The following is a 12,583-nucleotide window of genomic DNA, read 5'->3' as shown; positions in this document are numbered from 1 at the left end:
CAAGAATGGGAAAATTGGTTTCTTTTTCTAAAACATTAATATACACAAGGGAGTACATTTGGCATGGTACAAGAGGAAGTGATCAAACAGGAAGTCCTATCTTACGACGTGAACAATAGTGTGAATATGAGAAGCAGCTTTGAGGTAATGGAGGACACACATATAGTACCCTGGAACCCCTCTTCTGCGTTTCAAGTCATTTTAAATCACTCCAAAACTCCCATAACAAAGGCTAAACTTACATTTTCATCATGACAATAGCCTGGTTATTTTGCATGAAACTCATATTACATTTTTACACAGGCCTGAAGTGTACAAAATAAACAAGCGAACTAAGCAAAAGTGATTAAAATGAATGTTTTCACAGACTGTATTGGGAAAAGATGCCTGCAAAGAGAATATCATTAAGATGGGTGTTTAGTAAGAGATCCTAAAACAACAGGAAGCTCACAAATCCAAGAGCACTTCACAAAATATCTGATTTATAAAAGTCTTTACTGGCCAGCAAAACAAAAACAACATCTGTGTCCACTGTATAAAAACAACATCTGTGTCCACTGTATAAAAACAACATCTGTGTCCACTGTATAAAAACAACGTGTGTAGTGATATCTGACAAGTTCAACAAGTAGGCAGCCTTCATCAACACCCTTTGACTTCTGTCTAACTCTTATACCTCCCAGGCTTCTTCACCTCCTCAAGTTACATGACTAAATAAATAGAATTAGAGTAAGTATTTTAGGTTGTGCTTTGTTTTCACATTGGAACCACAATCAAATCAAATATTCCTGACGATCAACCCGATGTTCTCATCTCTGCTAAAATCATGTCAGGTTGAAAGAAAAGACAATATAAGGGAAATGATCAAAACGGTCAAAGATGGTGATGTGATGATGGCTGTGTATAGAGATGTAAAAGGCTGCTAAACCAGATGGGAGTCTGGCTGATGAGCAACGTCAAAGGCAGTCGCAAGGAGGTTGGTTGTGGTCAATCTCTGTTCCTAAATGTCAGAAACAGGACCAAACCCGGTCCAGCCGCTCAGGAGGACCTGGACCGTCAGTGGTAGGAACAGACTATTCCTTGGCCCCTCCCCTCGGGGGGGTTACTGCAGTGTTAGAACTATGTTTGTGTTCAACTGATGACATTTAGCAGGATAAGGCTGAGGACCAGACAAGTTTGTGGTCGAGGTTGACGATGCTCAGTTGAGGTCCGACCTCCCTGCCACAAACACAACAATAAACGATGCTCAGAGTTCATCATGGTTCTTGGTCAGGTCTTCTCCATAGTTGGTGGCCTGACTTCCTACAAACATGTTCCAGTTCTCCAGGATCTCCTCCTTGGTCAGCATTGTGTCCTGAGAAGAGAGAACCCAGTCAGGTTTACATAGAGTCCATAAGATCTCCTACTACTAAAGAACTAACACTTGAAATTCAATCCCTCCATTTTGACAGCTAAGACATTATTTTGTTAAAGTGTCCTACATAATATTTCCAGTCAGAAAATTGGTAAAGAGGAGTGAAAACTTAAACAATAGTTTGTCATATTGGTCTGACTCGTAGACTAGGTTATAGGATCAGTACCTTGTCCTGGTCTGACTCGTAGACTAGGTTACAGGATCAGTACCTTGTCCTGGTCTGACTCGTAGACTAGGTTACAGGATCAGTACCTTGTCCTGGTCTGACTCGTAGACTAGGTTACAGGATCAGTACCGTGTCCTGGTCGTAGACTAGGTTACAGGGTACCTGTCCTCTGTAGACTAGGTTACAGGATCAGTACCTTGTCCTGGTCTGACTCGTAGACTAGGTTACAGGATCAGTACCTTGTCCTGGTCTGACTCGTAGACTAGGTTACAGGATCAGTACCTTGTCCTGGTCTGACTCGTAGACTAGGTTACAGGATCAGTACCTTGTCCTGGTCTGACTCGTAGACTAGGTTACAGGATCAGTACCTTGTCCTGGTCTGACTCGTAGACTAGGTTACAGGATCAGTTACCTTGTCCTGGTCTGACTCGTAGACTAGGTTACAGGATCAGTACCTTGTCCTGGTCTGTCGTAGACTAGGTTACAGGATCAGTACCTTGTCCTGGTCTGACTCGTAGACTAGGTTACAGGATCAGTACCTTGTCCTGGTCTGACTCGTAGACTAGGTTACAGGATCAGTACCTTGTCCTGGTCTGACTCGTAGACCAGGTGTCGGGCCTCTGCCATGGCGTGATCGTAGTCCTGGGGCAGGATCCAGTGGCGAATCTCCGCAACGTCCATCTTTCCGTCCTTGTTCAGGTCCCGGAAGTCAGAGAACTGGTCTCGCTCCGTTCTGACCCAGTCTGGTTCTGGACCTCCCTCCTCATGGGAAAACATGTCCGCTGCAATGACACAGGAAGATATGGGATGACATACTCAAAGAAGGTCAAAAGCGAACACTTTGTTTGAAAGTAGGCTTATAAACCGTAACTAAATAGTTTGTTAACCATTAGTAAAAATGTTGTAAATCATTGTTTGTTCATCTGCATTCCCTGTATAAGCCATTTACTATAAGGACCTGTAATCAAAACTCTACTAACGGTATACAAGCAAGATATGTGATGTTTCTAAGCCGTTTCTAAGTGGATATTCCTGTAAAAACACAACCAAAAAGGAACAGTGAAATCCTTGAATAGGCAGACTGAGACTAAGTCAGCAGACTGCAGCGTCACAGTAGTTTCCCAAAGCAACCAACAAACAGGCCTTTGATTCCTAATCAGGTCACAGAGCTCATGGGGTTTCCCACATCTTGTGTTAGGAACTCCTCCTCTAGTCTAGAAGACCCGGGAGATACTAACACCAAACCTTGTAAACACTTCCAATATACCATAAAAACATGATATAGTTTGTGGAGAAAATAATTACACAAATTGGTTAAAAATAGTTTTGCATTAAAATGAGGGTAGACCTGTTCCTGTGTAAAAAAAACAAAAAAAGAAATTCCACTGAAAAAGGAGAGAATTAAAAAATATATATAAAAAAATAATGGAGTGAGTGAAAATGACCTGTAACCTGTGTTCATGAAGGGTTAGTCTTCTGATGCAGTGTCAACCCCAGTCACGCCTCCCCAACTCACCAATATACTCATCCTCGTCCACATGTCCGTCTCCATTCTTATCAATGTCCTCCAGAGTCTCCTGCACGCAAACACAGGCAATGATGTCATAAAAGGGGGACACAGAGGTCAACGGCAGTGGGACTCTAACTACTGACAGTAATAAAAGATAAAACACACAGCCCCAGGCAGTATGAGTCGAGCTACGAGGCTCTGTTTACAGCTGGGCTGGCAGAGTGACAACGATTACACAGCCCCTGCTGATGATCAGCTAACCTCCTGGATTAGAGACGATGTCTGTTTTCAGGTGAGATTTTACACACTTCCTTTAGAACAATCTATGGTTGCTTTACTTGCGTAATTTGAGATATATCTAACCAGCTGTTTATCTGGAAGAATGGATTGTATATACAGTGCATTAGGAAAGTATTCAGACCCCTAGACTTTTTCCACATTGTTACTTTACAGCCTTATTCTAAAATGGACTAAATAGTCCCCCCCCCCATCATCAATCTACACGCAATAACCTATAATGACAAACCAAAAAAAAGGTTTAGAAATCTTAACAAATGTATTTAAAAAATGAAAACAGAAATATTACATTTACATAAGTATTCAGACCATTTACTCTGTACTTTATTGAAGCACCTTTGGCAGCTATTACAGCCTCGAGTCTTCTTGGCTATGACGCTACAAGCTTGGCACATCTGTATTTGGGGAGTTTCTCCCATTCTTCTCTGCAGATCCTCTCAAGCTGTGTCAGGTTGGTTGGGGAGCGTTACTACACAGCTATTTTTAGGTCTCTCCAGGAGGTGTTCGATCGGGTTCAAGTCCGGACTCTGGCTGGGCCACTCAAGAACATTGAGACTTGTCCCAAAGCCACTCCTGCGTTGTCTTGGCTGTGTGCTTAGGGTCGTTGTCCTGTTGGAAGGTGAACCCTCGACCCAGTGAGGTACGCTCTGGAGCAGGTTTTCATCAAGAATATCTCTGTATTTTGCTCTGTTCATCTTTCCTTCGATCCTGGCTAGTCTCCCAGTCACTGTTGCTGAAAAACATCCCAACAGCATGATGCTGCCACCACCAAGCTTCACCGTAGGGATGGTACCAGGTTTCCTCCAGATGTGACACTTGGCATTCAGGCCAAAGAGTTCAATCTTGGTTTCATCAGACCAGAGAATCATGTTTCCCATAGTCAGAGTCCTTTAGGTGCCTTTTTAGCAAAATCCAAGCAGGCTTTCATGTGCCTTTTACTGAGTGGCGGCTTCCGTCTAGCCACTCAACCATAAATGCATGATTGGTGGAGTGCTGCAGAGAAGATGATAGTCCTTCTAGAAGGTTCTCCCATCTCCAAAGAGTAACTCTGGAACTCTGTCAGAGAGACCATCGGGTTCTTGGTCACCTCCCTGCCCTTCTCCCCCGATTGCTCAGTTTAGCCGGGCAGCCAGCTCTAGGAAGAGTCTTAGTGGTTCCAAACTTCTTCCATTTAAGAGTGATGGAGGCCACTGTGTTCTTGGGGTTCTTCAATGCTGCCAACATTTTTTAGTACCCTTCCCCAGATCTGTACCTCGACACAATCCTGTCTCGGAGCTCTACGGACAATTCCTTCCACCTGAGGGCTTGGTTTTTGCTGACATGCACGGTCAACTGTGGGACCTTATATAGACATGTGTGTGCCTTCCCAAATCAGGTTCTGAATACTTATGTCAATTAGGAAGCAGTTTTTTTTATTTTATTTTTTATATACATTTGCTAAAAGTTCTAAAAAACAATTTTTGCTTTGTCATGAGGTATTTTGTGTAGATTGATGAGGAAAATGTTTAATTTAATCCATTTTAGAATAAGGCTGTAACATAACAACATGTGGACAAAGGAAAGGTCTGAATGCTTTGTGAATGCCCTGTATGGTGTAGATGTTTTGAGTTGGGAGCCATCCCTCTACAGTCTCTTAGGTATGTTTACAGTGACGCAACTCATCTTGTCAACATTGCACAATCCTTGTGTTGTATTCCCTCGTTTGGGATTTCACTTCTATTTGCATGACTGCCTCTCTAAGCTTGTAGCAGTTGTTAAGAGAAGATCTGTCATGACGGACTCCCTAATGCCCCGTTTACATCGTGACGTATTTCATTAAGCCCTACGTCATCTTCCCGGAGTCTTGCCCCGCAACTGAACAGACCAGTGTAGTGTTTTGTAAGGCAAGATGGAGGACACCCCGTCTCTCCTCAGAGATTGTCCCACTACTGAACAGACCAGTGTAGTGTTTTGTAAGGCAAGATGGAGGACACCCCGTCTCTCCTCAGAGATTGTCCCACTACTGAACAGACCAGTTGTCAGGATTTGGCCAGGGTTGTTCCGGTTTTTGGTCACTAGATGCCCCCATTGTGCTTTTTGACCTTTTGTTTTCCCTTGATCCCCATTATTATTTGCACCTGTGCCTCGTTTCTCCTGATTGTATTTAAACCCTTAGTTTTCCTCAGTTCTTTGCTCTGTGTTTGTATGTTAGCACCCAGCCCTAGTACTCTGTGAACTCTTGTTGATCCCGGTGGACTCTCTTGTGGAATTCTGTTTTTTGTTCTTGTTTATTTATTTTTGAGTATCTTTTGAGGCTTTTTGTGCTATACCTACCACCTTGTGGATTTACCTTTTTGTCTTGGAGGATTACCTTTGTTCTTGTGGAATTCCTTTTGAGGTTGTGGAGTTACATGTTTTCCTGAAGGACTTCACTTTTTACTTCATTAAATACACCGTCTCAAGTACTGCTGTGTCTGCCTCATCTTCTGGGTTCTGCCGACTATTCGTGGCTCAGTTGGTTAAGTGACTGTTTATCACTCCTGAGACCCGGGTTCGTAACCGGGTCCTGACACCAGTGTAGTGTTTTGTAAGGCAAGATGGAGGACACCCTGTCTCTCCTCAGAGATTGTCCCACTACTGAACAGACCAGTGTAGTGTTTTGTAAGGCAAGATGGAGGACACCCTGTCTCTCCTCAGATTGCATTTATTTTGGGATATTGCAAAATATTACCTTTTTATTCAAGATAGGATAAATATATTGTTTCAGGTGATGAAACATGTTATGTTTCGTTACTTTTTCTTTCCTCAACTTGTTTCTCTAACTTTATAGCAAGTCAAACAAGCTAAGAGCGCTTATGGGTAATGTGAACGAGGCTTAAGGTTGGAACTTTAGCAGTTGTAAGAAGAGAGGAATGCCATCACTACCTCAAAATGCAGTCACCCCCCCTTACCAATCACACTGTCACAGACCGGTGACAACACACACACACACACACCATGCTTCAAGCAGGTTATAAATGCCCCTGCTGAAGCCTACTGAAAGATCGATCCCCGGGACCACCCATACATAGAATGTATGCACACATGACTGTAAGTCGCTTTGGATAAAAGCGTCTGCTAAATAGCATATATTATTATTATATTATTATATTATTAAAGACCACTTACCCTGGGAAGTGGATGACTAATAATAAACATCTGTTATTAAAAATATAGAACATAATTCATATAGACCTCTCCATAGCAGGACTCATCTAGGATATCATCTCTACACCACCGGTAGTATAGGGGTTCATCTCAACTACACCACCAGTAGTATAGGGGTTCATCTCCTCTACAACACCAGTAGTATAGGGGTTCATCACCTCTACAACACCAGTAGTATAGGGGTTCATCTCCTCTACAACACCAGTAGTATAGGGGTTCATCACCTCTACACCACCAGTAGTATAGGGGTTCATCTCCTCTACAACACCAGTAGTATAGGGGTTCATCTCCTCTACAACACCAGTAGTATAGGGGTTCATCACCTCTACACCACCAGTAGTATAGGGGTTCATCTCCTCTACAACACCAGTAGTATAGGGGTTCATCTCCTCTACACCACCAGTAGTATAGGGGTTCATCTCCTCTACAACACCAGTAGTATAGGGGTTCTCTCACCAGTAGTATAGGGGTTCATCACCTCTACAACACCAGTAGTATAGGGGTTCATCTCCTCTACAACACCAGTAGTATAGGGGTTCATCTCAACTACACCACCAGTAGTATAGGGGTTCATCTCAACTACACCACCAGTGGTATAGGGGTTCATCTCCTCTACAACACTAGAGTGGTATAGGGGTTCATCTCCTCTACAACACTAGAGTGGTATAGGGGTTCATCTCCTCTACAACACCAGTAGTATAGGGGTTCATCTCAACTACACCACCAGTAGTATAGGGGTTCATCTCAACTACACCACCAGTAGTATAGGGGTTCATCTCCTCTACAACACTAGAGTGGTATAGGGGTTCATCTCCTCTACAACACGAGTAGTATAGGGGTTCATCTCCTCTACAACACTAGAGTGGTATAGGGGTTCATCACCTCTACACCACCAGTAGTATAGGGGTTCATCTCCTCTACAACACCAGTAGTATAGGGGTTCATCTCCTCTACAACACCAGTAGTATAGGGGTCCATCTCCTCTACAACACCAGTAGTATAGGGGTTCATCTCCTCTACAACACCAGTAGTATAGGGGTTCATCTCCTCTACAACACCAGTAGTATAGGGGTTCATCTCCTCTACACCACCAGTAGTATAGGGGTTCATCTCCTCTACAACACCAGTAGTATAGGGGTTCATCTCCTCTACAACACTAGAGTGGTATAGGGGTTCATCTCCTCTACAACACTAGAGTGGTATAGGGGTTCATCTCCTCTACAACACCAGTAGTATAGGGGTTCATCTCCTCTACAACACCAGTAGTATAGGGGTTCATCTCCTCTACAACACCAGTAGTATAGGGGTTCATCTCCTCTACAACACCAGTAGTATAGGGGTTCATCTCCTCTACAACACCAGTAGTATAGGGGTCCATCTCCTCTACAACACTAGAGTGGTATAGGGGTTATGGGCCTACTATGGTAGGGAGTAGGCACGTCATATTACCCAATAATAACAACATGGATGTGACCTAACATCATGGCTTGGGACTGACTTGGAAAGACTGCCCCTACTGACTACAACCACAAGGTGTGATCACCACAATCAATGAAGACAACACTGACCAAGAGGCAACCCAGAAACAGTTCGGAAAAATGAACCATCAATAATTAACTCTGTCAAGTGGGTATTACAGTTTTCATGAAGACAGAAGTCGAGTGCATTAGTTTCTCCATGTTTGCCACGCGACTGTTCAGCGCTGTCAGTTTTATATTTAAGTGGCATGGGTCGGTTTGTCCCACTAGACCTGTTCCAAAACATCTACACAGAATTTCCAGGCTGAGTTAAGTGTCATTAGAGAGCGGGATCTGAATGCAGAGCACTCCTAGTGGGACATCAGACAGAAACACATTTCACAGAAACTCTCATCTGTTCCAAGAACTACAAAACATTTTCAGAAAGCCAGTCAACTCATCTATAGAGTATGATGAGGAGTTTTCAATACAGCTGTGAACTTCTCACATACCTCAGGGTTTAAAGCTGCTTCTCAAATACAGCCCTGATTTACTACGTTTCGTTTAAACTTAATCCATAACAAGTTCAGAGGTTCTCAAATCAATTTTCTAGGCTGCTGTGGAGTTTGCGGTTTCTCCATCTACTGATACACTACCACAACCCATGTGAGAGTTTCTGCATTAGCCAACTCATTTCTGCTAAGGGAGCAGAAACAGGTTGGTCATTCAGGACAACACTAGACATTTCAGTGCAGATTTGGAACACTAACCAGGACCACGATGTCCTTCATGTGGTCAAACTCCTCTGGGTGGAGGAAGGAGGTGAACTCTTCTCTATCAGCTGCCAGATCTCCATCCAGATCAGCGGTTTGAAATCTCCTCTCGTCCCTGGGCAGCATCTTCTTGAAGCTGAACTGGTCTGTGGCCTCTTCAAACTCCTCTGGGTTAGCTTGGAGGAAAGACAAACAAGTGGTTGATGTTCAAACAACTGAAGTAGAGATGCTGTCTTAAATAACTAGGTAGGTCATGAATTTGAATGGAAGGTGTGATATTGTTAGCTGTCAGACAACCAGAGAGGCGAGAGGGGCCATGGGTCAGACAACCAGAGAGGAGAGAGGGGCCATGGGTCGGACAACCAGAGGAGAGAGGTGAGGATTTGATTGAATCTTCAGTCAAAACAGCTACATAACATGTCATAAGCAGGTCATATCATATCCGACAGAACATGTCATAAGCAGGTCATATCTGACAGAACATGTCATAAGCAGGTCATATCATATCTTACAGAACATGTCATAAGCAGGTCATATCATATCCGACATAACATGTCATAAGCAGGTCATATCATATCCGACAGAACATGTCATAAGCAGGTCATATCATATCCGACAGAACATGTCATAAGCAGGTCATATCCTACAGAACATGTCATAAGCAGGTCATATCATATCCTACAGAACATGTCATAAGCAGGTCAGAACATGTCATATCCATGTCATACAGAACATGTCATAAGCAGGTCATATCATATCCGACAGAACATGTCATAAGCAGGTCATGTCATAAGCAGGTCATATCCGACAGAACATATCAGGTCATATCCGACAGAACATGTCATAAGCAGGTCATATCCGACAGAACAGAACATGTCATATCCGACAGAACAAGCAGGTCATATCCGACAGAACATGTCATAAGCAGGTCATATCCGACAGAACATGTCATAAGCAGGTCATATCCGACAGAACATGTCATAAGCAGGTCATATCCGACAGAACATGTCATAAGCAGGTCATATCCGACAGAACATGTCATAAGCAGGTCATATCCGACAGAACATGTCATAAGCAGGTCATATCCGACAGAACATGTCATAAGCAGGTCATATCCGACAGAACATGTCATAAGCAGGTCATATCCGACAGAACATGTCATAAGCAGGTCATATCTTACAGAAAATGTCATAAGCAGGTCATATCTTACAGAAAATGTCATAAGCAGGTCATATCTTACAGAACATGTCATAAGCAGGTCATATCTTACAGAACAGTCATAACAGGTGAACATGTCATAAGCAGGTGATATCATATCTGACAGAACATGTCATAAGCAGGTCATATCATATCTGACAGAACATGTCATAAGCAGGTCATATCCTACAGAACATGTCATAAGCAGGTCATATCTTACAGAACATGTCATAAGCAGGTCATATCATATCTGACAGAACATGTCATAAGCAGGTCATATCATATCTGACAGAACATGTCATAAGCAGGTCATATCATATCTGACAGAACATGTCATAAGCAGGTCATATCATATCTTACACAGGTAGTAGCCATAGGTAGCCTGCTTGTACTCATCCCACGAGATCTTGTTGTCTTTGTTGAGGTCGTAATCCGTCCACACCTTGGCCACGTTCTCGTAGACGTAACGCTTCTGCACCCGCTTGATCCAGGCCTTCAGTTCAGTGATGGTGACATAGCCATCTCCATCCCCGTCGATCCGGTCCACTATCTTACTGTGGGATACAGAGCGCACACAAACACTACTATAGTATATCGTTCATTTCCTTTCATTATAATGCACAGCCATACATAGATGCAGTTAAATATAATGGACCACATATTTCCTTTAGAAAAGGTAACCGAGACATGAGTTGGTGTCTTCAGGGGCATAAGTAAGCAGTCATTCTAGCAAAACAACACTATCAGTTTATAAATACTGTCAGCCAGCGATGAGAGAATAAAAAACTATTGAGTTACATGTTTGCTTTGGGAGGAACTTGTGCCTAAATAATATTGAGTGTGTTATATTTAGGAAGTTAGATTTCCACCAACGAGGGTAAACTTATTTATATCTATCTTGGTTGCCACGTTGTGATGTTAAGAGGGTCCTCCCACTCAATGCGATTCAGGAAAGGGAATTCTCAGGGAGAAGAGCCAACACAACTTATGCCCATTTCAGCCAACGTGTGTAACATAGAGCCAACATGTCATTTTACCAGTGGCAGAGATGAAACAGAACTACAGGAAGCTAGACAGGTCTCTCTATGAAATAACACACCGCCGTTGACACGTTCCATGGGTTCCATGGGTTCCATGGGTTCCAACACACATTTAAAACCCCCGAACAAGATTCTGCTCGTGGTTCTCAACTTTTATCCAACTCTCTAAACACCACAAAACCTCCTCTTGCTTCTTTAATGCATTATCCATAATTAAGAACTACACTCTGCAATTATAATATGACCGGGGAATGTGTGCGAGCGAATAGCACTCGCTCTACATTTAAAAGCCTAATAATGTACCGTTATATCATGCGGGTCTGCTGGCATGCAAACGTCTCAGGCACCACTTGGGCGAGTTGTGAATTTTTAATAACCCAAAGCCAAGATACCACGAAATACATCAACAGGAATATGCGACTATTGTGACCCACTAAGGCGGCCTATAACTGTGGAGACATGCGACAATAGCCCACATTACGCACCAGAGGCGGGTTGCGTCACCACCGCTTGCTGTCCAGATAGAGACCCTCGCGACGCAAAGACACCAACGTGAAGAGTATCAGAGAATAATGGAACTGAGGAGAACCGAATAAACCGTCGTCTTTCAACTAGTTTTGCACTTCAGTGACCCTGCATTGTATCACACGTATCTGTAGTGTTTGCAGGGGAACCTTACCCAAGCCGGTCTTTGCTCTCCTCCGGGGTAAGCTGGTCGAAAGTAGTAGCGTCCTCCTTTCCCAGAAAGGCCTCATGATCGAATTGGAAGCTCTGGTTGTCTTCGTTGGCTTGTTTAATTAGTTCTAACGGGTCGTGGTGGACGCGTTCTTTTCTTAGCGTTGGTTTACCGAGCACGACACAAGAGCAGAGGAGCAGAACGCACACGTAGCCGTACGCGTCCATCAGTAGGATGTTTGAGGTCAGATCAGCTGTTGCGGAGTGAAGCTACGTGAGCTAAGTAGCAAGCCGTATTTAGCCCGCTGCTACAAATGTAGCCAGTTTGTTACAAGTCTACTGAGGCGAAATAAAACAACAGCGCAAGCTGGCTACTTTCTTACTTTGAGGAGCGTAACAATGTTGCCGAAACGTGGCATCCAAGCATCAAGTCTTGCAGTAGAGTATAGGTGCATTTAAAAACATTACACAGGTCACTTCAGACAAGTACAGCCCGCCCCAGGTCGTATTTTCGTTTCAAACATGCCCGGCTGGTTACCACGGGACACAACGGAGCTCAACCGAGCAATGTTGCTTCCTACTTCACGTACAACCATTCACATATTCGGCTTCAGCGCTGGTTCAACCTCACTCATTGTTAGTGTCCCTGCCATTGGTCCACGGGCTGTCTGTAACACGAGATGACTATGGGCGCCACGTTGCAAAATGACACGTAAACACTGCCGTAGAACTCTCACGCATTTTTTGAGGGGCTGCCAAAAATAGTTGTGCCCCTCCTTAATCACCGTGTTGACTCCCTTGTTTTATTGATATGGGTATGTTTATGTGTTCTCTCTCCTCTCTCAATTTTCAATTCAATTCAATTCTC

The 12,583-nt window shown here is 43.5% G+C and overlaps 1 protein-coding gene across 1 annotated transcript; it reads right to left on the bottom strand.

Annotated features, from left to right (window-relative positions):
* Positions 1-476: 476 nt before the first annotated feature.
* Positions 477-12,328, bottom strand: rcn1 (reticulocalbin 1, EF-hand calcium binding domain). The gene is made up of 6 exons (XM_046333380.1): positions 11,720-12,328; positions 10,361-10,554; positions 8,801-8,979; positions 3,097-3,157; positions 2,163-2,362; positions 477-1,354 (listed from the first exon to the last, which is right to left on the bottom strand). The coding sequence occupies exons 1-6, from the start codon at positions 11,941-11,943 to the stop codon at positions 1,247-1,249; spliced, it is 966 nt and encodes a 321-aa protein (XP_046189336.1). The 5' UTR covers positions 11,944-12,328; the 3' UTR covers positions 477-1,246.
* Positions 12,329-12,583: the final 255 nt, after the last annotated feature.

The sequence above is a fragment of the Oncorhynchus gorbuscha genome, unplaced genomic scaffold (genome assembly GCF_021184085.1).
Source record: "Oncorhynchus gorbuscha isolate QuinsamMale2020 ecotype Even-year unplaced genomic scaffold, OgorEven_v1.0 Un_scaffold_390, whole genome shotgun sequence".
Classification (NCBI taxonomy): domain Eukaryota; kingdom Metazoa; phylum Chordata; class Actinopteri; order Salmoniformes; family Salmonidae; genus Oncorhynchus; species Oncorhynchus gorbuscha.
This window is presented reverse-complemented; position numbering and strand designations above follow the sequence as displayed.

Excerpts from the sequence above, each read along its gene's own strand:
- rcn1 (XM_046333380.1), bottom strand. The coding sequence starts at position 11,943 with ATGGACGCGTACGGCTACGTGTGCGTTCTGCTCCTCTGCTCTTGTGTC. Across the intron at positions 8,980-10,360 it reads TACCTATGGCTACTACCTGT|CTAACCCAGAGGAGTTTGAA; the intron begins GTAAGATATGAT and ends CTTTCCTCCAAG. Across the intron at positions 1,355-2,162 it reads ACGAGTCAGACCAGGACAAG|GACACAATGCTGACCAAGGA; the intron begins GTACTGATCCTG and ends CTCTCTTCTCAG.